The 27,178-nt window shown below is 35.7% G+C and overlaps 1 protein-coding gene across 20 annotated transcripts in view; it reads left to right on the top strand.

Moving 5' to 3' along the window:
* Positions 1–27,178, top strand: part of Bbx (BBX high mobility group box domain containing) — a 257,863-nt gene that overhangs the window by 219,366 nt on the left and 11,319 nt on the right. For 16 of the 20 annotated variants that reach the window (XM_078044294.1, XM_078044293.1, XM_078044292.1 and 13 more), the window contains 6 exons: positions 4,866–5,874; positions 6,874–7,012; positions 10,105–10,253; positions 20,398–20,487; positions 21,487–21,507; positions 21,807–21,866. In XM_078044294.1, coding sequence (XP_077900420.1) covers positions 4,866–5,874; positions 6,874–7,012; positions 10,105–10,253; positions 20,398–20,487; positions 21,487–21,507; positions 21,807–21,866 — 1,468 coding nt within the window. The remainder of the gene's footprint in view (positions 1–4,865; positions 5,875–6,873; positions 7,013–10,104; positions 10,254–20,397; positions 20,488–21,486; positions 21,508–21,806; positions 21,867–27,178) is intronic. The other 4 variants (XM_078044295.1, XM_040270412.2, XM_078044297.1 and 1 more) reach the window with 2 other exon arrangements.

Genomic DNA, 27,178 nt, shown 5'->3' with positions numbered 1-27,178 from the left:
TTAAATCTACAAATACTAATGAATGTATTTGTAGAAGAATACGAACTTTGTTTAATAAGTAACCAAGGAGGAATACAGAAGAATAGTATCAATTAGTAGGAAAAAAATGTCCTGAATCTTGCATGAAATGTATATGGCAAAAACTAAGAAACAAAGCAAACTTATGACTGTTTTGAAACTGTTTAGAACTAAAGTTAGAAGGAAATTGCCTGTGTCTAGATTAGAAGAAGAAAAAGGCAAAAAGTGTTTTGCCACCAGTGTGGGGAGGGGATAGGAATGTTATGCTCATTGAGAAAATATAAGTGAAAAAAGGCAAGTGTGTATTTAGTTAGTTAGAAAAAGCTGGAATAACATGATCCTGGCATGATAATTCAGGTTTCCTACAGCAGGGAAAAAAAAAAGATTGTAGGATACTGCAAGGCCTCACAAATGAAATTTATCTCACTTTTGATAACCTTCAACAAGTTGTAGAAATAGAACTTAATGAGAACAAATAGAGATAAATTTCATTCTAATTTTCAACAAAAGTAAGCATAATTCCTCAAATGTAGGCTATTAATTTCTAGAAATATTGGAAACTATTTGAATAATCTTTGAACTCACAGAAAAGAAGATGAAAACTGGGAATTATCAAAGTTTCCCTTACAAAGGCCATTGTCACACGTGCTGTCCCTTAGGCTCTTTGCATTGCTTGCTACCTTTATATCACAAATGGCTACAGACTGCCTTTCTTCTGCTCCTGTGTCCCTAGCTTCCACTCTTCCTGGAATCCAGTGGGAAACACTGGTTGGGGGTCGGGATGGGAGAGATGAGGGTGTGTAGGAAAGGGGTGAAGAGATGTCAGGGTTAGTATGCTTGTGCCTTCCACTGGGCACCTGGCCTTTGGCTTCAATAACACTTTTATCCTGTTTGTCTCACTCTGGCTTTCTCCTGGTGCTAATCCCTGGGTTACCTCAAGCTTGCTGTTTAGTCATTTTAGTTGTTCATGACCTGTGTAGCAACCTGTTCCCTATATTAAAGTCCCTCTGCTAGGTAGGCTTTTAAGTTGTTTCTGTTTGCCTAGTTAGACTCTGACTAGAAACAGGGCAACCTTATTTTCTATTTGGTATGGTTATAGTTATAAAGCAGACTTAGAGAATGCTGTTGGCATACTCTATCTAGATTTCAGCAAGACTTGACAGATACAACGTCCATTTGAACAAAATGGAAGAAATTTAGACTGGATTATTAAACGTTCTTAGATTCCGAAGATTATTAATATTTAAGAAGTACCCAATGAAAGGGGTCTAGAAGTACCAGAAGGCTCTGTCCTGATCCATACCCTACTAAACATTGTTGCCCAAGATTTAGACAAAGACACAGATATTTTTTTAAAAAAATGCATTTATATCTAGGTGCAGAGATACAAACCTATAATCCCCGCTACTTGGGAGGCTAAGGGAGGAGGATGGCAAGTTTGAGGTCAGCCTGGGCAATTTAATAAGATCCTGTGTCAAAAGAAAAGTAATTGATAAAAGTCTGGGGATGTATCTCAGTGGTTAGAGCACATCTGGGTTCAATTCCCAGTACTGTTAAAAAAAGAAAAACATCTTGCCTCTAGGTACAAAATATATATGAGAAACCAACCAGTATATTATGTGGGTAAATAAATCTGGGATTTTAACTGACCACAAGTTCAATACAGGCCAGAAGTGTGATATTTTTTTTTAAAGAGAGAGAGAGAGAATTTTTAACTATTTATTTTTCAGTTTATTTTTTTTAATGTGGTGCTGAGGATCTAACCCAGTGCCCTGCACATGCCAGGTGAGCGCATTACCGCTTGAGCCACATCCCCAGCCCTGTGATATGTTTTTAAAAGAATTCATCTCTGCACCCCATTGAAAATGTCCCTGCCAACTAACAAATGGTTTTATTTCTCATCTGATATATCATGACAAGACTAGAACATAATTTATGAAAGACATTGCTAAGATGAAGTGTCCATTGTTCTCAACCCTGTAAAACTTTGTAACACGTGCAGGTTGTGTTTGCCCACATTGTTCACTTTTACCTCACAGGAGCCCCATGAAAGTTGCACCAGTATCACATTTCTCACCTGGTATTTCCTCCTGTGGGTTCAAACTCCATTCCTTAGCTTATTGGGTGGCTTTAGGTAAGCCATGGTAGTTGGTCAGGAACCCAATTCTTTTTAGTAAAGCCTGCTCTGATTTCAGCAATTAAGACTAATAGGATAGTCAAAATTTTGCTCAGTATTTTAAAAAGAATTTAAACAGAACTGCTCTCTAATAGAGTAATAGACTTAATGTCTTTGTACGGAAGTTGATTCACTAACTCTTGGGAAGTCTTTTAGTAGTGGGATTCTTTCTTGGGAAGGTTATGTTAGATAGCCTCTGGAATGACACCCAACTCTAGAGTCTGATTTGGCTTTTAGATAGTGATATAAATTTGTAATTTGTGGTTTGTAATTCAGAGGTATTGTTTTACTTTTGTATTTCTGTCTCCAGCAGTATAATTGTTCTCTCTTATAGTTTAGGATTAACATACTGTATTTGTGAAAAAATTTTCAAGAGCCTGAAACGAGGAAGTAAAGCGTGACTAGTGTTTGGTGTAATTACCTACCCAAGAAATATTATGCTATTTCCACAAATATGTCCCCAGAGTGAATGTCTGCATGTGTTGCATTTCATTCTTAGCTGTAGAATTCTATCAGGGATGATGAGGAGAATCATTTTGAAATATATTGAAGCAGAGAATAGAGTTTGCGAAGTATTATTAGGTTTGCTAAGTTGAACCTGTGCAAATGCAAATTGTCTGCATACCACTGTAAAAACTAGGACCTAGATGAGAGAAAGGGCCCTGAAATGCTCTATTAAAGGCCACCAGGGGGGCTGGTTGAAAAAATCATAAAATTTACCTTAAGGGTGCCTTTCTGGCCTTCTTTCTAAAACTAGTATATTCTTATTAGACCATTCATTATAGGCTAGGATAGGCAAAAAAGGAAAATTAAAATTACTTTAGAATTGATTCAAAATCAAATTCTCTCATAAGAGTAAAATATGCAGGGAAAATTAAATATGTTGGTATTTCAGAATTAACATTTTGCTTTTGTGTTATTTCTGATTAGGTTTAATAAATGAAAATTGTCAGTCTTTATAGTCACTAAAAGTTACCTTACATATGAGTTTCTGAAATAGATAGCTCCTTGATATTTCAGATCTTTCCTATGAATGATCTGAAGGGCTAAGCATTCTTGTGATGTTTCTTTTTTTTCCCAAATGCAGTATCTGCCTCTCCCCCATTCTCCAGTGTTTTCCAAGTCTCACTAATCATAACATTATTCTCCCGGAAAGGTTTGAGATGCATTGAAAGTACAAAAATGAAAAAAAAATGAGACAAAAGAGCATCTGATATTTAACTCAGTGTATTATCCATTTAAAAAATGAATTTAGTGAAAATGAAAACTTGCCATTTGGGTTTTTTTTAAATAGATTGGTTTCCTACTCATGTACTTGATTTTGTACTGACTCAGCAAGCCTCAATACTCTTTCCCCTCTAAGTTGCTAATGCAAAGTAAATAAAATTAGTTATGGCTAAGACATCCTATGCTGCCCTTGACCAAATCGGCACTATCAGCCTCTTGATAAATTACTCAAAGGCAGAAACCTGACCTGATTGATTTTTATACCTTAAGCATCCTACTTGGCCATGGCATTTCGGAGCTTGCACTTAGGTATTTATGAATGAAAATCCAGATATTGAAAGTTAATTTTACAATAAGCTGCATTTACTCCTCTAGAAAATAGACTGTAATTGAAGTTTCAAGGTACCTATGAGCTGGAGAGGAAGTTGGCAATTTTCCCCTTAAATGTCTTAAGTGTGAAATGTTGTGAGTTTTGTTGGAGAATTAAAAATTTAACTAGTTTGGGACCAGATGTGTTTTGCATTCGGAATTTTTCAGATTCTAGGAAAATGATACAGTAGATACATCTTACTCTATATAATTTCCACAGTGCATATTGAAATGAATGAATATTCTGATAGCAAAAACATATGAATTGTCATTAAGTGAGATAAACTATTTAAGACATTAAACGTTTTCATGTTGGTTTAGGGCAGAATTTATAGCCAAGTAAGTTCAGATCAGATTGAAATTTCTGCCAAATGAGTTAAAAACAAATAACATGAACAGAAATCCCCTTTGTTTTCAGAGCTTTTGTGGTTTTAAGTGAGTTTTCTGTCAGCATTTGGGGACCTATAATGTTTTATTCTTCTATTGAAACTTTTTGCAGTGGTTCAGTGATCATTGTGCCATTTCTAATTTCAACTGGATTGGTAGACGCTCCTGCCATTCTCCTTTTCCCTTTAAGGATGCAAGGAAGGCAAACATCTGAAGGGAGTTTTGGGATAAATAAGCCCTGAAAGTACTTTGTCTCACATAGACCTCACAAGATCCTCTGGAATAGGATCATTTCCATTTTACAAAGGTTACAGGGAAGTTTGGAGTGAAGTGACTCATCCCATGCCACAAAGTTAATGAGCAGCCAAACTAAGAATCAAACTTGAGTCTTTTAAGTCCAAGTCCCATTCTCCTCCTACCAAATGTTATTTTCATACAAAAAGCTTCTGATGAAGCTGGAAATGATGATTCAGATATATGTTAGTCTAGAGTTTAATGATTGTATCACATTGCCTACAGAACTTTCATTTAAATCATGTAAGTTACTTTGGCAGAACTGCACTGACTAATAAAGTTTGTAGTGATTATTTTTTAAAGAGGAGTAGAAGTGAAAAGTTAGCAGCTAATTTTGATTATGGAATAATGAGGATATTTTGTGTTGTTCTCCATTTTTGTTTTAACTGTTTAGATGTGCCTGGCATCAGAAGGAGTGAAAATGGATGAAACAAAGCTAATAAAAGCAAAAGAATCAGATGGTGGAAGAATCAAAGAATTGGAGAAGGGAAAAGAGGAAAGAGAAATAAAAATAGAGAAAACAGATGAAGCTGGGTTACAAAAGGAAGGAGAATTTGAAAAATCATCCAAGGAGAATATAAGAGATTCTAAGGAATTTAGAAATTTTGAGGAGCTACAAATGGATAATGTAATGGCTATAAAAATGGAAGACCCCAAAGAAATTAGAAAGGAAGAATTAGAGGAAGATCAAAAATACAGTCACTTCCCTGATTTTTCATACTCTGCCAGTAGCAAGATAATAATAAGTGATGTTCCCAACAGAAAGGATCACATGTGCCATCCGCATGGAATTATGATCATTGAGGACCCTACTGCTCTAACCAAACCAGAAAAGCTAAAAAAGAAAAAGAAGAAAAGCAAAATGGATCGACATGGAAATGATAAATCCACACCCAAAAAGACATGCAAAAAGAGGCAGTCTTCAGAATCTGACATTGAGAGTGTCATATATACCATTGAAGCTGTTGCAAAAGGAGACTGGGGTGTTGACAAACTTGGAGAATCCCCACGAAAGAAGGTCCGCACATCCTCAAGTGGCAAGGGAAGCATTTTGGATGCCAAGCCACCAAAGAAAAAAGTGAAATCAAGAGAGAAGAAAATGTCAAAGGAGAAATCCTCAGACATCACCAAAGAGTCAAGACCTCCAGATTTCATTAGTATTTCTGCCAGCAAGAACATTTCTGGTGAGGTGCCAGAGGGTATAAAAGCAGAACCATTGACTCCCACAGAGGATGCACTACCAACCAGCCTGTCGGGACAGGCTAAGCCTGAGGACAATGACTGTCACAGAAAAATAGAGACCTGTGGTTCCAGGAAATCTGAGAGGTCTTGCAAAGGTGCTCTTTATAAAACCCTGGTGTCTGAGGGCATGCTCACCTCTCTGAGAGCTAATGTTGACAGAGGTAAGTAACTGCTACAAACCTAAAAGGAACATGAAAACCAAGTGGAAGGTCTGTTTTAGACCCATTGAAAAGCATCTCCATAAAGGACAATATGACATCCAGATAGCTTCTTACATCCAGAGGGTTCTCTGTGGTATGTGGGTCATATTATTTTTTTACTTAAATGTTTGCCAGCACCATTCAGAAGAGTACATACCTGTAAATAGTTCTTGAGATGTAAATATTCAAAATGCCTAAACTCTTTCATTTTACTAGTATGGGCTGGCTCATTATTTTGATAAATCAGTATAGTGGAGATTTTTTTTTATATACCTTTATTTTATTTATTTATCTTTGGTGCTGAGGATCGAACCCAGGGCCTCACACATGCTAGGTGAGTGCTCTACCGCTGAGCTACAACCCCAGCCCCTAGTGGAGCTTTTGATTTGGTTAAAACAGATAAAATTTTCTAAATGAAGCAGATATATTCATCAGGATCTTGAAAATGTAATTGAAATTTTTTTTAAATATGACAGCACCCAGAAACTTAATTGTTGTGTATACCTTTATTCCATGTAAATTTACCTATCTTAAAATATAGCATCTGCTTAGGGTACTTATCTCTTGCCACGATATATTTCACTAGGTCAGTAAGCTTTGAATGAAGATTACTTGGGAATACATAGTTCTCCTGGGATGTCCTTTCAGTAAATCTTGAGGAAATCAGAAGTATGTATCAGCAGAGGGCTTGCTTGCTTTAAGCTGGTTATCAAATGGAAAACTTAGGTCTGTCTCTTGAATCCTGTGGTAATCTGTTAAGACAACGTATTCTAGAAGTTATATTAGTTACCTTCTTTGCATGTTCCATTATTAAAGTCCAGTGTGAATCATCTCTGTAAGTTACAGATAGTATCAAACAAATAACACCTAAGAAATCAAGAGTTCACCTGTGAAACAACTAAGTTGATTTCTCCCAATCCCTGTGTATTGAGCACATGCTTTCTTCTTGAATACCCTTAGGTAAACGAAGCTCAGGAAAAGGGAACTCCTCTGATCATGAAGGGTGTTGGAGTGAAGAAAGCTGGACCTTTAACCAGAGTGGGACCAGTGGGAGCAAGAAGTTCAAGAAGACAAAGCCCAAGGAAGACTCTCTCCTTGGGTAAGTGCTCAGTCCACCTGCACTGCACAGACCCCCGTGTAGTTGGACGAATGAATCAGTTGTCACTTAGACTTAGTAAGCTCCCTAGAAAACAAAAATCAAGTGTATTACACAATTCCTGCTGTTAATACATTCATGTGTGTGATAACCCCATTCACATTTTAGGCACAATAGAACTTAAGTAGGTTTTACACTTGAGTCTGAGTGTAAATCAAGGTCCACCATATAAGCAGTGGTGGTATTATAAATCCTTTAATATCACTAGGACCCTTTCTCATATCTGAAACTTTGGATAGATATTGTTAATATATTTACATTTTGCCCATTTTATGTATTCTATTTATAGTACTATATTTATATTCACTTAATATTTCTAAATGTATGCATATGTGTGTATAAAATATGATAGCTGGAAAACATTAGGTAAATAAAATTATGCTTCTGTACCTCTAACCTTGATTAGTTCAAACCATCTTCTGTTGCTCTAAGATCGAAATATTAGATTGAGAAGCTGGGGATGTGGCTCAGTGGTAGAATACTTGCCTAGCTTGCAGGAGGCCTGCTGTTCCATTCCTAGCACACAAAAGTAGAAAAAATTAGGTTGAATGTTCTCATGGTACAAAGGACATTCAAGGCATTAATTGTGCATTGAACTGTAGTAGTAAACAAGCAGTGGTATACATCAAGATAAAATCATGAAGAATCATTTCATACTTAATTTATGCTAAAGTCTTTCAATAACAATCTTATTATAAAGCATTTTGTTAATAATATGTAAGATTCAGTGCTTTTTGTATTGGTGAGGAAAGTATCTGCATATTTGGTTGTACTGTTTTAAAAATCCTTTGAGATTTCTCATTAGCACAATTTGAAAAGAATACATTGAATGGAAATAATTCTCTGTTTTTTCATAAGTGCTTAAAAGTATGCAAATTTTATGCATTTGGTATATTTTATTTTATTCATAATATTTGCATTTCTATTTGTGGAATAATATAATATTTTTCCTCAGAAATTACAGTGCTTTAAAGTCTGGTTAATTCTAAGACTCTAGGTCATCATAAAGTGGGAGGATGGAAATTATTTCTCATGGTGCTGGCTCCTCAAGATTATTTATATTGAAATAATATATTTATAATTGTATATATTTTATTTCTAATATTCTAAAAATCCAAAGTACTTCAACTTCGTTTTGCTTACATTATGCTTAAGTAATGACATGAATTTCCTCCCATTTGTCATTATCAAATGATACTTTCAATGCAGAATTTCCGAAAAAGTGATCATTGAGCTTTTAAACCACTGTTTTGTATCTTCTAAAATAGCTGCCAGTGCCTTCTGAGTCTAAACAACAAGAGGGAAGCAGGTCTCGTTATAGAAGTGCTAGGTGAAAAAGCCAGCATCAAGGCTCCCCAGTAGAACTGACTCTGATACTTCTATTAGAAACTAATTTGAGAGAAAGAGATGTTCTCCAGTCTGGTGAGAAACCGAATAAGTTTGAAACAGTGTTTAAAAATCTGTCCCCAAAGAAATGAGTATTTTCATCATTTCTGAGAAAGCCACCCGTATATATTTAAGAGTGTGTTTTTCTGGTGGTTTAAATCAACCCTACAATTTAGTGCTCTTTCTTAACTACTTTTTGACCTGTCAGGATCCAACTGTTTGGTATTACCTTGTTTGTAACATGCCAGGATAGTGCCTAAGCAATGAGAAATGATGGTTCCTGTCAATCTCCTTTGAGATTTGTAGGTGAACACTATCTTTTTAATCTCAGATAATGTACTACTTGTTTAGTTAGTTACTGCCAAGAAAAATTCAGTTTAATATTTGTAGTTCTAATTTTATAAAAGTCTCCCAGAGAAAAAACATAGATGATTATCATTGTTCTCTTTAGAAATGTAAACAGTCCCAAGAGACCATGTAAGTTATGTCCTGCATTTTCACAGTTGTCTTTTATGGATATTCAGATTGTCTGACAAACTCATGACTTAAAGAAAAAAACATTCTGATAATATCTGATTAATGGCAAACTTTCTATCAGCATGAGCTTTTTTTTTTCTAATTGATGAGAAAAGATGATTTTATTGGTAGGAGTATGTCCTACCCGTTACCCTCCCACTGCTCCTCTTAGTAATGGCCATTTTCTTTTAACATTTGTGTTGGTCATCTGACCTTCTTACCTCTGCTTCACAACTCTCATACCTTCCTCTAAAACTGAGAACAGTTTTAGGTGGGAATATCTCAAGTGCATCTCATAGCTGGAAGCCAAACACATTACCAAAGCTACTCTCTTTCCATACACCTTCCATTTCCCATCTACTAGGCATAGCAGTTCTGTAGCTTTCCCCATCTGTCTCGAGAGTGTCTTAGTTAATAAGTCTCACTGAATGATATCCACCAGCCAGCCTAGGATCCAACAGATAGGCAGCCCATTGCTCCATGGGGACCTTGGAGACAGTCAAAGCCATTCCAGGGATTCCCAGCCTTGCCAGTGGAAGTTTTAGTCATATGTGCTATAAGTTAAAGTGGTGTTGCCTCTCACCACTTCATTGAAAACTGGCTTTACTTTTCTCATTGTGTTTTTTTATCTTAATTTGATCTCCATTTTTTTTCTGATATTCAAATTTTATGTGCTTTGTATGTGTGTATACATGTCTTAAGCATAAAACTCATAAAACTATATATATATAAAACTAATAAGTGTCAATACATATGCATATATATGATATATAATCTTTAAAATGAAAAAACTGAATAAGGTATGCTTTGTACTGAACTTTATGAGAAATTCTCATGTCAATGGAGAGTATGACAGATTCCCCACTTCAAACATATTCTAATATTTTAAATAATATTTCTACTTTTCTAAGGTAAGAGGATGCATCTTGTCATATGAGTTTACAAAGAAAACTTGGTAAATTCAAGTATGTCAGAAAATGTGGATTTTTTTTCTTTGCACAAAATTTATTTAAAATGCCTCAATTCCTAGGGATCCTGTTTTCAAATGCAATATCTTAAAACTATGTCTTGTATCATTTTCTGTTTAAGTATTTGGTCATGTGCTGATTGATTCCTCTCCCCAATTTTAATAGCTCAGTAAAGCTGGATGAAGAATTTGAAAAGAAATTCAACAGTCTCCCTCAATATAGTCCTATTACATTTGATCGGAAATGTGTACCAGTCCCAAGAAAAAAGAAGAAGACTGGAAATGGGTCCTCAGAACCATCTAAAACCAGCAAAGGTGAGCCTTCACCTGTACCTCCCTGCAGTGTGGTCAGACTCTCAACCAGCTCCCTTTAGATAAGTACAGTAATTGTATTTAGAATTAAGGCAGTAGGGAGTCACAATTTCTGCTTGCTTTTCAAGATTATCTTGGTCCCTGCCTCCCTTTTTTCCTCCCTCATTCTTCTTCATCTCTGTCCTTTGGCATCTTAATCTGTACATTGCCCTTAAAGGTGTATCCAGCTTTTCCAGATGTGTTTTATACAGTCTTCAACCTTCTGCTCTCCAGAACTCTAATTTGGAATGTAAAACTTCCCAGAAACTGCTGAATCCAACCAATTCTTGTCTTCTTGAGTCTACAACAGGTTGGGCTCTGGACTATAAAATCATTATATTTGCCTGATTAGCAGAAGCTATTCTTCACTGGCAGTATGGACCAAATGAAAATAAAAGTACCTGCAATACTGCAGTGATACATATTTTACTGGTTTTGTTAAATTTAGAAAAATGCTTTATTTAGCATATTTATTTTCAAGAATTGGCTTCTCCCTATCTGGCTACTGTATTTTATTTATGGTTTTTTTTTTCTCCTTTTTTTTTTTTTTTTGTGGTGCTGGGGATTAACCCAGAGCCTGGTACATGTTAAGCAAGTGTTTTATCATGGAGCTACATAACTCAACCCCTCGGCTTCTCCCTGTCTCCGTAAATCTCTTACAATTATCAGCATGACTTGGCAGATCTCAGCATGACCATTCAAAAAAGGATTTTAAAGAGTGTGGGGCATTTTTAGTGGTCTCAATACCTGAGACTCCTCTTGACATTTGTGGGATGGTGGTGAGGTGCCAAGCATCCTTCTTTGCTCAGGACATTCCAAGCACAAGGGAGATTGTCCTCTATCCAAAATGATAATATTGCTGTCATTGAGAACCTTGTCTTCCACTTTGACTTTATTAGGTCTGAAGATTGGTGGAGAAAGTATGCCTCCAGTGAGCTGTCCTTTAGGGACAGAAAATAAATGGAAGAATTGTGTGGTTGAGCTACAGCTGCTTTCAGGATCAAATTCTGAGCAAGATTTGATAGAAGAGTTTTTGTAATTGTCTTGCAGAAGTGGCTGTCTGTTTCCTGCTTTGTGTTAAATCAGATTAATTCCCTCCTTTTGTGTATGTTAGATAGATCATATATAAATATTAATGGAGAGATACAATTTTGTGGATTTTCGAGGGGATCTTTAAGGTATATGGATGAGGGAAAATTATGATGTCTCCTAAAAATAACTAAACTGTTCTTTCTCAAGACCTAAGCATTCTTATGAATTGTCACAAAGAGGGTTGCTCTGAGATCTGTATTTCGGGACATCATTGAATGACTGGTGAAAATTCCCCCTTTAGGATTAAAGGAAAGGAGGTACACAAAAGTCATTTTTAGAATTAGCTGTTTTTCTCTATGGTTAATAAAAGTAAGACTAGTGAATAAAGTACTGGAAAAGGAAGTATTGTTGCATCAATTGGTTTGCTCATCTGGGAAAATAAAATAGCATTGTATCAAGGTCTTCCAAAATGGATAGGAAAAGAAATAAAGTAGGCATTGACAGGTAGTAACTGAGCACTGAAATGGACTACCAAATGAAATTGCAGTCTTTATGCTCTGGAGAGATTTAGGAATAGGCAAAGTAGTCTGTTAGCCCAAAGATACCAGCTACTTTGAGCTCCCATAATTCTTGGATTTAAAGTTGCTGATAAATACTTGACAAGCCAGTAAAACGGAGCCTAATTGATTGATGTACAGGATGCTTTCCTTATCCCCCTCCTTGTAGTTCAAGACATTCATTTTATTGCTCTGAAGTTGGCCGAATTATCTATCAGGGAAGGTAACATTAGATTTATTTTTGTAAAGCTATAAAGCCCTGAAGTTAGAATCTATTTTCAATGAAACCTTCTCTTGGGTCTTAGTTGTCCATTATGTGATTTTCTTCTCTCAGCTGAGATTAATAGTATTTCTTTTGATGTGACATAGCATTTCAGAAAATGCTGCTTCATACAGTATCATCTTGTCTCTCTCAGTATGCCTCTCAAGCCACAAAGTCACTGGTTCTTATCTGGTATATAAATAATAACATATGGGAAGTCTTCCAAGACTTTAGATTTTGCTCTGCATTCTGTTTCATGAAGTAAAATGCAATTAAAACAAAGCAGAGATTAAATAATATATTCTGTATTTAACAAACTAAAGAAATAGTATTTGTGACTGATTGTAATTTGGCATTAGCAACACCAGTGTACTATGCTACAAGTTATTAATGAAATTATCATACCAGCTGTGCTGTAATTGCCTGATCTTTAGGGGATAGATGAGATTGTTTTCTTCAACTCTAGACTCTACACCTTTGCATAATGAATCATCCAAAGCAAACACTGTGTATGGGATCATTGGATGGATTTGTATCCTTAGGAAACTCATTTTCCCCTAAAAATTTGCCATTGGTCCAGTTTTATTTTCTTATATACTGTCATTCAACATTCATTATATTTTTTCATGGTTTATACTTAGTAGATTTTTAGATAATTTTGGCTTATCAAATGTACAGAATTTTTCTGAAATTTAATTTTTAGAAGAAATTATTATTTATGCATTTATGCAGTTGTGTATCTCAGAATCATTATACTTATGTGGGTTTATTCCTCTATCTTCCCATTGGTCTTCTTGTTCATATTTGTTTTTCTCAATAGTTTCTTATCCATTACCATTGTCTTTTCATTGTTTGTGCCCTGTCCCTTATGTCTATATAATAGATCTTGGCAAAAGTAAAAACTTTTGCCAGGAAAGGGATGAAAATAACAAAGTGCCATCTTCCTCCAACTGGGTTTGTGCTATATTATGTTGTTGGAGAACTAGAATTTCCCTTCACTTCTAAGAACAAAATTATCCAGTAAATTATTATTGACCTAACATAATGCAGTTCAGTTGAAGTAGCCCAGTTTGACATTGTTTTCAATCTGACATCGTTCTCTTGTAATTATTTGTTTTTAAATGAAAATTTTAAATGATGACCCTAAGTTTAATTGTAACTTCATAAGAGATTTGTTTGACACGTTACTTTATGTATATTCCTGATGTATGAAGCCTTGTTTCCAAAAGCATCAGAAGTCAAAGTTCTGTGCAAAATTGTAATTTTCAAACAAAGTAGGGTCTTGGAGGAAAAAGGAAATTGAGGTCCATTTAGGGTGTTTGATAATGCCCTATCTTAACCTTTGACTTAACTTTTCCTCTTTTATTCCTTCTATTCTTATGTAGTTCATTGATTGACCTTTAACAAATATACTATGGTTTCTTTTTATTTTTTTTTCAGTCACACTTTTTTTAAAAAAAAATAATTTGTTTTAGTTGTGGTCGGACATAATAGCTTTATTTTGTTTTTATTTTGTGCTGAGGATCGAACCCAGGGCCTCACACAAACTAGGTGAGCACTCTACCGCTGAGCCACAACTCAAGCCCCTTCAGTCACACTTATTGTAAGATTGAATTTTTTTTTAATGACAGTTGTAATAAAAGAAGCAGTTTCACAAATCAAAAGTTGAAAACAGAATATTCCCTGTTTGGGATTGAGTCAATGAGGGGATGCTTTTCATCTGAGAGAACTAAGATTGGCTAATAGTTCAGCCAGCCTTTCCAACTAGGAAGTTACAGCTGTTCGGTTAGGAACAGTTCTTCATTTTTTTCTAGAATTGTTTTGAGAATCTTCATTGCCATCACACTTTTTTCAGGAACATGGTGACAACACATTTGTAATATGTTTACTCTTGTAATCTTGAGATACTTAACAAAGCATGCACATCCAGCCCAAGAAGCTAGCTTTTCTGCCTTAATGAATTTTAATTTCATTGTGGCTTATACACTTCTGAGAACTTATGCATGTCAACAGATCCACATGCTTAGCAGCTGGATGCACTTTGATATAAATGATTTCAAAGGAATTTATTATTTCATTAGTTTCTCGTTCTGTGTTCAAGACAGAAATGGCACCCTGATCTTCGACAAAACCCTTGCTCTTTTTGTAGGTTGAAAACGTGAAACTATAGAATCTGGGGGAAAGCCACCACCATTAGAATTATGCCTGACATTTGTTTATGACAACAGTTCTAAAAAGCGGGTTCACTTCATTTACCTTTCCTGCTGACCTTAAAAAATTACCATACCAGGTTAACAATGGAAAGGCTTCTATGTCACTATACAGTCTTACCCCCCAAAATGTCCATTTTCAGCAAGCTTTGAACAATGTGTTTTGGAAAGGTTATTATTGACATGTCTATGACAACCTGTCACCCCCTTGGCTTGTTTTAGGCCCTATTTTCTACCCAGCTATTATGTTGGAGGGCAAAGGAGAAAATAGGCCATCCTGCCCAGGCACTCAAACAGAGACAGACCTAAGCCAGTTTGCATACCAGCAGTGAGTGATTTTATCACAAGGACACTGAAGTTGATCTAAATATTCTCTCAAGAACTTTGGTAGGGAAAGAGATGGAATGGAAGCTTGAGGTAGTAGAGTAAAAAACTTCAATTCCTTGTTTTCTGAATGATTCTTTCAAAAACTCTTTTCTCTCCTTTTCACTTTCACCTTTCCCTGTCCTCCATGGACACGTCTGTGTTAATCTAAATTTATATTACATTTAAAAAGATGGTAGTAAATTTCCTTTATTTGCTATTTGTTATGAATTTTTGACTTAATTTTCTTTAGACAACATTTCAAACATACATACCATGCTGGTGAGCAGAAATTAAATTGTTCACTTCTTGACTCCAAAATTACTGCTTTTCAGTAAATATGATTAGATATTATATATTACTTTCTTTTCAAGTTTGTCACTTTCTTTGAAGAAGTTGTCATTTGCTTTAGAGTATTTTATAGCTATGTTTGTGTGGGTGGCTTGGAGCAGGAATTTTAAAATGTAAGTCTCTATAAGCTCATTTATGTACAAAAAGCATGCTGGATATCCCCCCCCCAACTCTTGGTAATATTGCTAAATTCTGTTTTAGCTTTGTCCTTAACTTGTGCACTTTTTAGATTTCTCTAAGTATGGCTGGATCTGAAAAGATATCCCCTTTCTCCTTTCCTAACCCTGTCTATACATCAATTTGCTTCTGTGAACCACTTTTTCTGATCTCATCCTCCCTGTATACCAATATATTATCATTATTAATTTATTTTCCTCCAGGTAAATCTACTAGGGTCTTTGTGATCCTGAAGAGATTCAGAACTGTCTTTCTGCTTTTGTTTTCTGTGTTTGCCAACATATCAGTCGGGTGTACCAGCCTGCAGTTTCCTGGGTTTTATGAAATATAGGAGGCAGTGATTGCAAACAGATTATATAGAACACCTATAATATAGCATGTATATATGACCTTTTTTTCATACTACCTTCAATTTATTTTCTTTTATTGCTCACTTTTTCTCAAAGAATCAAACTAGTGCCTTTTCTATTTCCATTTCAAACCAGCAATAGACAATTCAGAAGTGTTTCTATGGGTTATTTAGAGGGATGTCTTGGTGTGTTCATCAAAAAAACACTTACACAGATTTATGGTGTCAGTAATAACAGCAACAGATGTCATTTCTTGCACACTTTGTGCCAAGCATTGCTCTCAGAACTTTATTTACTTCTTGTGAAACAAATATTTACTGAGAACCTGTCATGCACTAAGCACTATTTTAGGCACTTAGGTTATATCTGTGAATGAAAGCAAAGAACTGCTGCTGTGGAGGTTAAATTTTATTGGGGTTTTCAGACCATAAATGAACCCAAAGTAAGCAAAGTTATTATGTGTGTAGAGGTGAGAAGTGGTTTGGAAAAAAAGAATAGGTTGACAAAGCAGCTAGGCCAAAGACCAACAAGGGAAGAAAAGACTTGAGCAGTGCTATAAACTATCCAGAACTAACAGACACATATGAAACACTATCCAACAATAGCAAAGTGAACATATTTCTCAAGTAAACATGGAATAATCTCAAGAATATGCTTTGCAAACTGATATATTTAAAATGATTAAAATAATACAACACATATTGTTGGACCACAGTGGAATAAATTTAAAAATCAATAGTAAGAGAAAACTTGGGAAACTCATAAATGCATCAAAGCTAAACAACACACTCCTAGATTACCAATGTTAAAGAAGAATTCAAAAGGTAAATCATAAGGAACTCTGAGGTGAGTAGAAATGAAGAACACATATCAAAACTTGAGGGATATAGCTACAGTAATGTTCAGAGAGCTCTAAATGCCTAAGCTAAGAAAGAAGATGTCAGATCAATAACTGCCCTGCCTTTCACATTAAGACATTGGAAAAAGAAGAACAAACTTAAACTAAAAGAAAGCAGAATGAAGGGACTAGGGTTGTGGCTCAGGGGTAGAGGTCTTGCCTAGCACATGTGAGGCACTGGATTTGATCCTCAGCACCACATAAAAATAAATAAAGTTATTATGTCCATCTACAATTAAAAATATGTTTTTAAATAAAAAAGCAGATGGAAAGGGAATAATAAAGATTAGAGAGGAAATTAACAAAGTTAAATGAAATAAATAAAGAATAGAAAAACAAAATCAATGACCAAAAATTAGTTTCCTGTAAAGAACAACAAAGTTAAGAAGCATTTAGCTCAATTGTAACCAGCAAAAAAGGAGAATATTCAAATTAGAAATGGAATAGAGGACATTACTATCGGTTTTACAGAAAGGAGAAGCATTAGAGGACTATGAACAATTTTATATCAGTAAATTAGATAACCTAGATAAAACAAACAATTCCAAGAAAGACACAAACTACTGAAACCAACTTAAGATACAGACAATCTGAACAGACCTATAACAATTAAAGAGATTGAATTAGCCTAAAGGGTTGGAAATATGTCTAAGGAGTCCAAAAAAAAAAAAAAGTCCAGGTTCAGATGGCTTTACCACCAGATTGTACCAAACTTTTAAAGAAAGAATTAGTACCAGATCTTCATAAATGAATCCAAAAAAAAAATAGAAGAGTGAACACTCCCCAGTTTACTTTGGGACTCATTCCAATGTCAAACTAGACAAAGAAATGAAAACTACAGGCCAATATCCTGGGTAATAAGGAGCACAAAAATTCCTTAACTAAATGCTAAGAAATCAAAGAATTACACACTGTGGTTATGTGAGATTTTATCCCAGGATTGTAAGGTTGGTTTAACACCCCAAAATCAGTTCATGTAACATTGTCAACAGACTGAAAGCCAAAATCACATGATCATCTCAATAGAGAAAGCATTTGACAAAATTTAGTACTTTTTCATAACAAAGACCTCAAACCTGGAACAGAAAGGAATTCCCTCACCCTGATAGGGCATCTACAAACAACACATAGATAACATTATACTTTTTTTTTTGAAGAGTGAGAGAGAGAGAGAGAGAATTTTAATATTTATTTTTTAGTTTTCAGCAGACACAACATCTTTGTTTGTATGTGGTGCCGAGGATCAAACCTGGGCCGCACGCATGCCAGGCGAGCGCGCTACTGCTTGAGCCACATCCCCAGCCCAGATAACATTATACTTAATGGTGAAAAATCAGACACGTTCCCTGATCCTGACATTCAGAAACAGGACAAGTATGTTCACTCTCACCACTTCTATCAACATAGTACTGTGTTCTAGGCAGTAGTTAGGTAAGAAGAAACAAAAACCATCAAGACTGAAAAGAAAGAAGTAAAACTTACTGACATGAACTTGAATATAGAAAACCCTAAGAAATCTACTAAAATACCCAAATGAGTTTAGTAGGGTTACAGGATACAAAATCATACAAAATTAATTATATTTTCATATACTTCCAATGAACAACCCAAAAATGAAATAAGAAAACAGTTCCATTTACAATAGCACCAAAAAGAATAAAGTACTTAGGAATAAATTTAACAAAAGAAGTGCAATATAATGAAAACTACAAAACATTGTAGAAAGAAAAATAATATAAATGGGAAAATATCCCATGTTCATAGATTGTAGGACTTAATGTTAGATAGAAACATTCCCCCAAACTAATCTACACAGTGAGAAAGGTATCATTTCCACAACCTTAGAATGACCATACTCAAAAAGACAGATAATAATAAATGTGGAAAAATTGTTATATATATTTATATACTGCAAGTGGGAATATAAAATGGTGCAGCTGCTTCTTGGCAGTTCTTTAAAAGGTTAAACATAAAAGTTCTTATTGACCCTGTAATTCTACTCCTAGGTGTATGCCCAAGAGAAACAAACACATACATCTAAACAAAAACTTGTACATGAATGTTTATAATAGCAATATTCACAAAAATAAACAATTGATATAAATATCCATCACCTGCTAAATGAATAAACAAGATGTATTATATCCGTACAATGAAATACTATTCTTCTTATACTGACTACATATAGCATAGATAAGACTATAAAACATTCTGCTAAATCCTAAGCCAATCAAAAAGGACTTTATTATGTGGTTCAGTTTATATGAAGTTTCTATAACAGAATATTAGTGATTGCTTGGGGAGAGGGGAATTGCAAGTACAGGAGAAGTGATAACTAAAAGATGTGTGGTTTATTTTTGAGGTGATGAAATATTCTAAAATTTGGGGATGTTTGCACGTATCTCTGAATATCAAAAACATTGAATTATATACCTTAAGTGAGTGAACTGTTTTATATGTGAAGTATATTTCAGTAGAACTTTTTTGTTTTTATTTAGCTTAATGATAATTTTGTGAAGGAAAGGCAGATCACAAGGGATGGGAATGGGGTGGGGTTGCAGTTTTGCAACGGGTGGTCTGGTGATACTTGAGCAAAACCTTGAAGGTGGTGAGGAAGTTGGAAGAACATTTTCTAGGCAGAGCTGACAGCCAACATAAAGATCCTACTAGCAAGAGAAAGACTTTGTATGTGCAGGGAGTAGCCAAGGAGGCTACTCTGCTAGAGAGAAGTGAAGCAGGATGTGAGCTTACAGATACAATGAAAATTTGTAAGGTGGCTGGCTTTTCAAATACACAGCATCGTGCTGAGGTGATGCATCTGTGAGCTGGTATTTAAAGCCCTGAGACCAGAAGTAATCACCAAAGGAAGGCGAATCAATAGGGAAGAGGACAAGAATCACTTTAGAGTCCAGGGCTTTCCAAACCTAAAACATCTGGGGAAAGGAAGATGCAGAAGAGACAAGAGGGAAAGATCAATGAGGGAAGAGAGAAAGCAAAACAGCTGTGTCCTGGAATCCAGGTGAAGGAAGCATTGAAGGCAGAAGGTGGACCTGGAGGGAACAGCTAGATTGGAAGATGCATGAGCACCATGAGCCTCAGTGTTGGCCTTCATGCAGCAGATTTTCATGAGTGGCTGGGTGAAAGCCTGGTTATAGTGAGTTTAAGACAAAACCGAAGGAGAGAATTTAGAGACAGCAAAGGCAGTCCTCTGAGGAGACTGAGGGAAGTTTGGGAGAACTTTTTTTAAAATTTGGGACAAATAACATACGTTTGTATACTGGTGGAATGACCCACTAGAGAGGGAGGGTAGAAGTGACTAGGCAGGCACATAGTTAGTTCACCTCCTGCCAGAAGGAGAGCACATCAAAGTTTTGTTTTGTTTTGCTGGTTTTCCAAATATCTTTCTGTTTTTAAATCACTTTTTTCTTCCTAGAGTAGCCTCCAAAAAGAGCAGAAAGCTACCTAATGCTCTCAGGTCAGCTGTCATCCTGAAGGTGCTGTCCTTGTGAAAGTCAGTTCTCTTAGGCGATGAAATCCACATGGCCATTCTTTCCTTCATGGCATTGGCATCTAAAGTGGAACCTTTGCTCTGTAATAGACCATCACCATGCTTCTGGTACTGGTTGCAATCCGTTTCCACCCACTTAATCTGCAGTTTCTGCCTAGAAAGTTCCAGCCCTAATGGAGGCTTCTGCCCAATACTTTCCAAGGAAAATCTCACTGGGTTTTACACAAGCCTAAAGAAAAGGGCAGAGTCCCAAGATGAGTGGAGATGCAAGATGATGTTTCTTGCAACTGGATTTACTCTTTCCACAGGAGGGAGGAGGGTGTAATTGTTTTAAAACACACAATATTGTTTTGTAAAGCATTGCAAATTTAAAATATATTCATATTAATATTGTCTGTAGGTCCTTTCCAGTCTCAGAAAAAGAACTTATTCCACAAAATTGTCAGCAAATATAAGCACAAAAAGGAGAAGCCTAATGTTCCAGAAAAAGGTATTGGTGCCTTCCATCCTCCATTAAGGTTTCTTGATCGCCTCCATTGCCAGCTCATCTTGAGTAAAGCTTCCGCGTGCACCTCCTTTGCCTTTTTCTCCCCTGTGCTTGCCTCAGTGTCATCAGCTCCTGGCTGGGCATTTTTGTTCTTTCTAGACTCTGCAGCTAATTATAAACTTCCATCCCTTGGATTGCTACTCAAATCCATATTTGTTTTTTTGTACAGAGTTCCATATGAATTTTAAAATTTATTCTTCTCATCTACATTTGGTATCTTTTGTAATTTAGTCTTTTTGACCTCCTGTCTATTCATTTCTTTGGCTCTTCTTTCCCCCCCACCCATGTCTGGCAGCCCTTCACACCATAACCACATTTTTCTGCTTCCTGAAATCTTCATATTCATGTCAAAGTCCCACTGTTGGGGATTGCCATGGACATTTTTTCTCCACTCCTAAGTTCTAACTTGCCTCTTTTCCTCCTCTGTGTACTTCAATGTTGGCTGAACCCTTCTCCCCACTCCTACAGTCACATAACTGTTATTTCCAGAGGGCCCTTAATGTACTCCACCCCTCCTCTCCTCTGAACATCTATCTCATTGTTATGATCTTGATGGGCCCCTGAACCTCTTCAGGACTCATCTCAAGATCTCTTTCTTGGAGTTCAGGACTCCTTCTTCACCTAAAAGATAAATCTTCCCATCTGGCTCAGTATAGCCACAAGTCCTGGAGGTTGGGCTTTAGTGTCTGCCTGCATGTCAGTGTCAAGCCATAAATCGACTCATTTGATGCACACTCGCATCCTACTTGCATGGCCAGATGTGAAGCACTCTGTGCTTCCTGAGTGAGGCTCTCACTAGCAGCTGTCTTCTGTGTAGGTGAATGCGCCTGTGTGTGCCTGTGTGTAACATCCTCTTACTAAATGTGGGCTTTCACCTCTACTCAGCCTCTTTTTTGTTTGTTTTGTGTATTTATGTATATATTTTTTTTCATTTGCTTCCAGTGAAGAAACTTTATTTTCCAGGTAAAATTGTCATACCCTTTACTGATCTTCAAATTTTGTGTATTAAAGTCAAAGAAATTACTCAACAGTGTATTTCACAAAAGACAAATTTTGTTTATCCATTTCCTGTGTAGCCTCCAGTCATAGCTTCATTAGTTTAGTTGGAAAATACAATTTGAGAACAAAATAATTGAAATAAAATTCCATTTTATTTTTATGGTGTTTCATATTTAAGTTACTTTGTACATAACCTTATTTTTATAGTATTTATATCCATATTAGGAATACAATTTCACATTTTTTTCTATCATTGTTTTTAGGAAGTGGGGATAAATGGTCAAACAAGCAACTCTACTTGGATGCCATTCACCCTACAGAAGGTAAAAGAATCAACATAGTGTTTAATTTCAGATAGTCTAAGTTGAAAATTGAATAATTTTTTATAGACTTAAAAAAGTTATTATTTATATAGGTTCAACTAATAGCATTAGAATTTGTGTTAATAATTATATTTTGAGGTCTCCTGCAAAGAGTCAGACAGAATATATTGTGGTGTTTCATTTATGAAAGGAGAATTTGAAACCTTTGAATGACATTAACCAGAGATTTGAGTTTTGTTTATGACATTAATGACTCACTCTGGTGAGTGTTAATTTATATGAGTTAAGGAGCCATCCTTCCCTTCTTCCCATTAATTGTCCTTTTCTCATCATAGATAATTTTAAAGACCTGAATACTTTTGTGCAGTGTTTACTTCATTTGAAAACTAGAAGGAATCTTAGTGATCATCCAGTTTGGACCTCTTTGATTTACTTATGTCCAGAAAAGGAACCTGTCTACAAAATATAGTTTTTCCTTTACTGAAAAGGAGAAAAAAATCAATATGTACATTTGGCCCTGGTCACTTTTCAGAAATACTCATATTTTTAAGGTATTTATAAAAAATATTCATGTTTAGCAAGGTATGGTGGCACATGCCTGTAATCCCTGGGACTTGGGATGCTGAAGCAGGATTCTGAGTTCAAGGCCATCCTTAGCAACCAAGTGAGAGCTTGTTTAAAATATTTTTTTTTAAAGAAAGGAGGGTATAACTCGGTGGAAGTTAAATTCCCAGTTACCAACCCCCCAGTGCCAGTTCTAGTTTGAGTTACATTTATCAAAAACTTTTTTGGTTTAATGGACATAATTCATACATGCCACGTCTGCTTTTGCATCACTTTACTTTTACAGAAAATGACATCAATATGAATGTTTTCTGACCCATTATTTCACATTCACAACCTCTGTGAAGTATTATTTCTGCCTAAGTACAGGCAGAACAAAATATGAATTGTGCTGTTCCCAGCCTTCAGTCCTAACATCCCCAAATTGAATTATTAGCTCTTTTGTATTATAAAAATATATTACACACATTTTTTATAAATATAAGACACTGATGACCTATCAGAGAAAGCTAAAGGCATTTAAGACCACATTACTCTTCCCTTCAAATGATACCATTTTAAATACTTCCTTTTTTGTTTTGTTTTGCTTAGCTTTTTTTATACACTAAAAATGCTGCTGAGTTGCTACAACTAGTGCAGTATGGTAGAAAGAACATTTAACATAGGAATTAGGTAGGTTATCAGATCTGCCATTAATCAGCATTTTTCAGTAGGACAGATTGTTTAGGATTTACTGTCCACATTTGTCTTAAGTACATATGTGGTTCTCTTGTGTTGAGGGATTGGGTGAATGATAGGATGTAGTAATTCAAAAATCACAAATTTCATTTTCCCCTTAACACTTGATGATTTTGTTACTTTGGTATTTTTTGTGGTTAATGTGATGCTAGAAGCACCATATTCTGCAGTCCTAATTTTCTGCCTTTCAGAGATAGAAAACTAAATCAATTTTGAATCTTACAGGTAGTCCTCAGAGGTTAGTAGAAATAGAATTATTATTGGTGATATTTAATTATAGATATTGTTAATGTATATGGAACACAGCTTTGAAGAGGATGCACTGAAAAATGCATGCTGTTTATTTATTGTAGAGTACAAGTTCATTTCAAATGGCCTGGAAAAAAGGGAATCAATTTGAGCATCAGAAAATTACTAGTAATTTAAAGTGACCTTTCTTGGTTATGTATTTTCATACCACTCCCAGCCTTTACTGGTTCAGATGGTGACTATGTGCTTTTGAATTATCTAAGCCCTTTACTTCATCCTCTTTCTCACCTATGGCCAGATCGCTGCTTATTACAGCTTTACTTTGGAAGGCGTAAATACTTAGGGACAGAAAATGAAGCCATAATCCTGGATAATTTTAACATGTATAAGCCATTTGGCACAAAAGTTAGGAGTTGTTTGTAGCTACTGTCTATAATAAAAGCCTTGATTCACCTGAGGCTGTCCAGCTATTCAGCTGTCCCTGACTTCTGTTAAAGTGGATGACTTGAAGTTCACTTGTACTTTTTTTACAACATCCTGTGTAGAATTGCTTTTGCAACACTATTCTTTCCCAAAATATCTGAAATCTTTAGATCCTTAGTTGTACATCTGAGGGTTAAATGCTAAATTTATAATTTATTGTGTTTTTTCTCCTATGCCTTTAAAACTAAAAGATGGCTAAATCACTTCTCAAAACTTTTATATAACAACTAAACATATTGCCTATAACCTAGAATTAAAGGTACAATTTTCTCATAAAGAAGACCTACCTCTGCTGCCATATTTGTTTCTGTGAGAACATGCTGTTACATGTCCATGATGTTTCTAATTGCAATAATAATATAAATAATTCATCTTCATAGCTTAAAGTTTACAAAGGACTTTCACACATGTTTTTTAAAATTTCATCTTCATAGCAGCCCCATTGAATTAAGGAAGGTTTTATTAATCCCAAACACATGGCAGGGAATTGAAACATGACCAATACAAGCAAAAGGGAAGAAACTTGGATTCATGCCATTGAAGCCCCTTTGACTACTACAGTTTCAATTGTTCAGACATATCTATGGACTTTTTCGTCCTTGTTTGGTTCAGATGTAAATATAAAAGGTATATTACCCCTCCTACCCCCAAAAAACACCCAGAAACCTCAGACTTGGAATCTCCATCAGATTAGTTTATTTTCAGTATGTAAATGTAATCACAGGCAGGAGAAAGACTCTGGTTTATAGTTAGATTTTCAAACACAATCCTCAGTTTCCATTCTAACTTGATCTCCTTTCTCAGCTTTGAAATAGTTGCTATATAACTTAAGCAAAGTCTCCCAGAACCTTAAATAAGTCTCATTCATTTGATTCTTTTTCCTTTGTTCTATTCAGAATCTGATTGCTGTATTAGTGCATGGGAGACCAAACAAAGGCAATGAGATTTCAGATCTGGCTATAATAATTCAAATTGAATCCTCCAGTTGCAAAGTGAATTAATTCATGATTCCAGTGGCCTCCTGGGGTACAATCCACATGCAGTACTGCTTTTCCCCGAACATTTTCTTAACATTTGGGGAGTAGAGTTTGGAAAACAAGATAGCCTCTTATTTCCACATTCCTAATGTGGCTCCAGGAGTGAGCTCATGTTATCACTCTCAGATGATGCACTTAAAGTGTGTTATGGTTATTGTTGAGTATAAAATCTAGCCCAGTGGACTTGTTCTTAGTCCTTGGATAGTCTTGTATGTTCAATTAAAAGCCAAAAGAGAAATGACTAATTTGCTTTTAGACGACAAAGCCCTTTCATTTCCTCACATTCCCATTAGTTCCTGGGGTGTGTTGAGCGGAGAAGGGAGAGCAGGACATAGGTTCCTCTGAGCCTTTTCATTTCACATCCCACACCACCCAGCGTTTTGTTTGCTCTGCCACTGTCAAATATTCTGTCCCAGAAGAGTACTTTTTAGACTCAACCTTACTTTCCTTCCCCAGTTTTCTCTTAGGAAAAGGTTCTCTGTGAGGGCTAACCTTGAGGGCGGTTCTTGGAATAAGCTGACAGGATGGTGTGTTTTGCCCCTTACATCCTCTTTCAAACTCTAGCAAGGTCATATTCTGTACTTTTTTCAAATATGGATGATCTACAGGGGTCATGATTCCTTCTAGGTCTGTTAGTAAGTTTGGAGGAGACTTCTGGGTAAGCGGTGTTACCTGCCTTCATTGGGGGTGGTACTTATGAGAACTTCCAGTGTATTATTTTTTGCCTTTTTCCCTTGCCCTGCAACCAGATTCACTCTTTTACTGTCTCCCAATATGCCTGTGTGTTATAACTTGAGTGTTGCTGATGTCCTTTGGCTGGCTGGCTGGTCTTGGACCCTCTAGCTCCTTTTCTGCTGAGTGGATGCTGGGATTTTGAAATTTCCCACAGCCATATGTTTGGGATTTTTTTACTGTTAAACACTGAATTAACAGTAGATCCCCATTTGTAGTCCTTTTGCCCCCATGCCCTTGGCTTCTTACAGTGATTTTACCAATTTATCTAGAACAAATTAGAAAAGGAACAACCATTTAAAAGAATTGAAACCATTTGAAGAAGTCACCAGTAGAAAAGAAAACAGTGCTATGCGAGGGAGTGCTATTGTTCCTCAACCTTGGGACTCTGAACTGAATGAGGGCTTGTTTTTTCCTACCCAAAACTCTAACTGTAGACCCTGTAGCAAAAGGATTATTTTAGGTCTGAATCTCTAGATTAGAGCTAATCTAGTCCACCCTCTGTTTTTACATGAAGAAACTGAGACCTGTGGTACCAGAGTTAATGAATTATAAAGTAAATAGTGGAATCCAGGTCTCTGTTTGACAGTTATTTCCATTACCCCTGTCAATGTGGAAATCTGATCATCTCTTCCAGCTTGTCTGTCCTTTTTCTGGTATCTATTTCTTTTATCTCCTTGTACCTTCTTTCCATAAACAGTTCTTCCAATATACTGTACCTTTCATCTTTGGAACCTGGCCACGCCCTTCTTTCTGCAAGTTTTTGACTTCTCTAGGAAGAGGAATTAGAAAAAGGGAATAGATTAATATTCTTTTGGAATGGCCATCTATAATGTAGTGATCACACTACAGAAGTGAATAAGACTCCTTCTGTAATCCGAAGAGATTGGGAACATTGCCAAATAATTGGTGTTTTTCAGTTTTTGTTTGGTTTAGTTTTTTTTTTCTTTTTTAAAATAATTGTTATCTTAAGCCTATCCCCACACAGCCATCTGTTAAGCAATACTGAGATACTGACATAATGCCAAGCCACAAATCATGGTGTAATTTCTGTGTCTGTACTTTATTTTAATGAAATTGAAATTACTTCCCATTTGTTTTAGAATGTGAAGCCTAGAATCAACTTCGTTCCTTTTAGGTATCTTTCAAAGACAAGGTTTCATCATGATTTCCAGGGCAAAGGATTTATTAATTCATAGCCTGTTTTCCCATCTCCTAAGCCCATTAGAGAGCTAAATTAAAAATCTTATAGGAGGCCTGTGCACCAACAAGTGTGTTTTTTTTCACACCCTAAGCTAATCTTGCTCCATTTTCCTCTTATTTTAGCTGTTCTTCATTTTTATGTTTTATGCATTTCTTTATTCTAGTGTCTACCTTTAGATCCACTTTCTGACATAAATATCTTCGATTATTCAGATTATTCATCAGGTTTCCTTTGCTTTAAGTTTGTTTTGTCAGACCTTGATTTTCTGATCCATAGTCCCCTCTTTTAAAAAATAATTTCTATGT

The sequence above is a fragment of the Ictidomys tridecemlineatus genome, chromosome 3 (genome assembly GCF_052094955.1).
Source record: "Ictidomys tridecemlineatus isolate mIctTri1 chromosome 3, mIctTri1.hap1, whole genome shotgun sequence".
In the NCBI taxonomy this organism is placed as follows: Eukaryota; Metazoa; Chordata; class Mammalia; order Rodentia; family Sciuridae; genus Ictidomys; species Ictidomys tridecemlineatus.
This window is presented reverse-complemented; position numbering and strand designations above follow the sequence as displayed.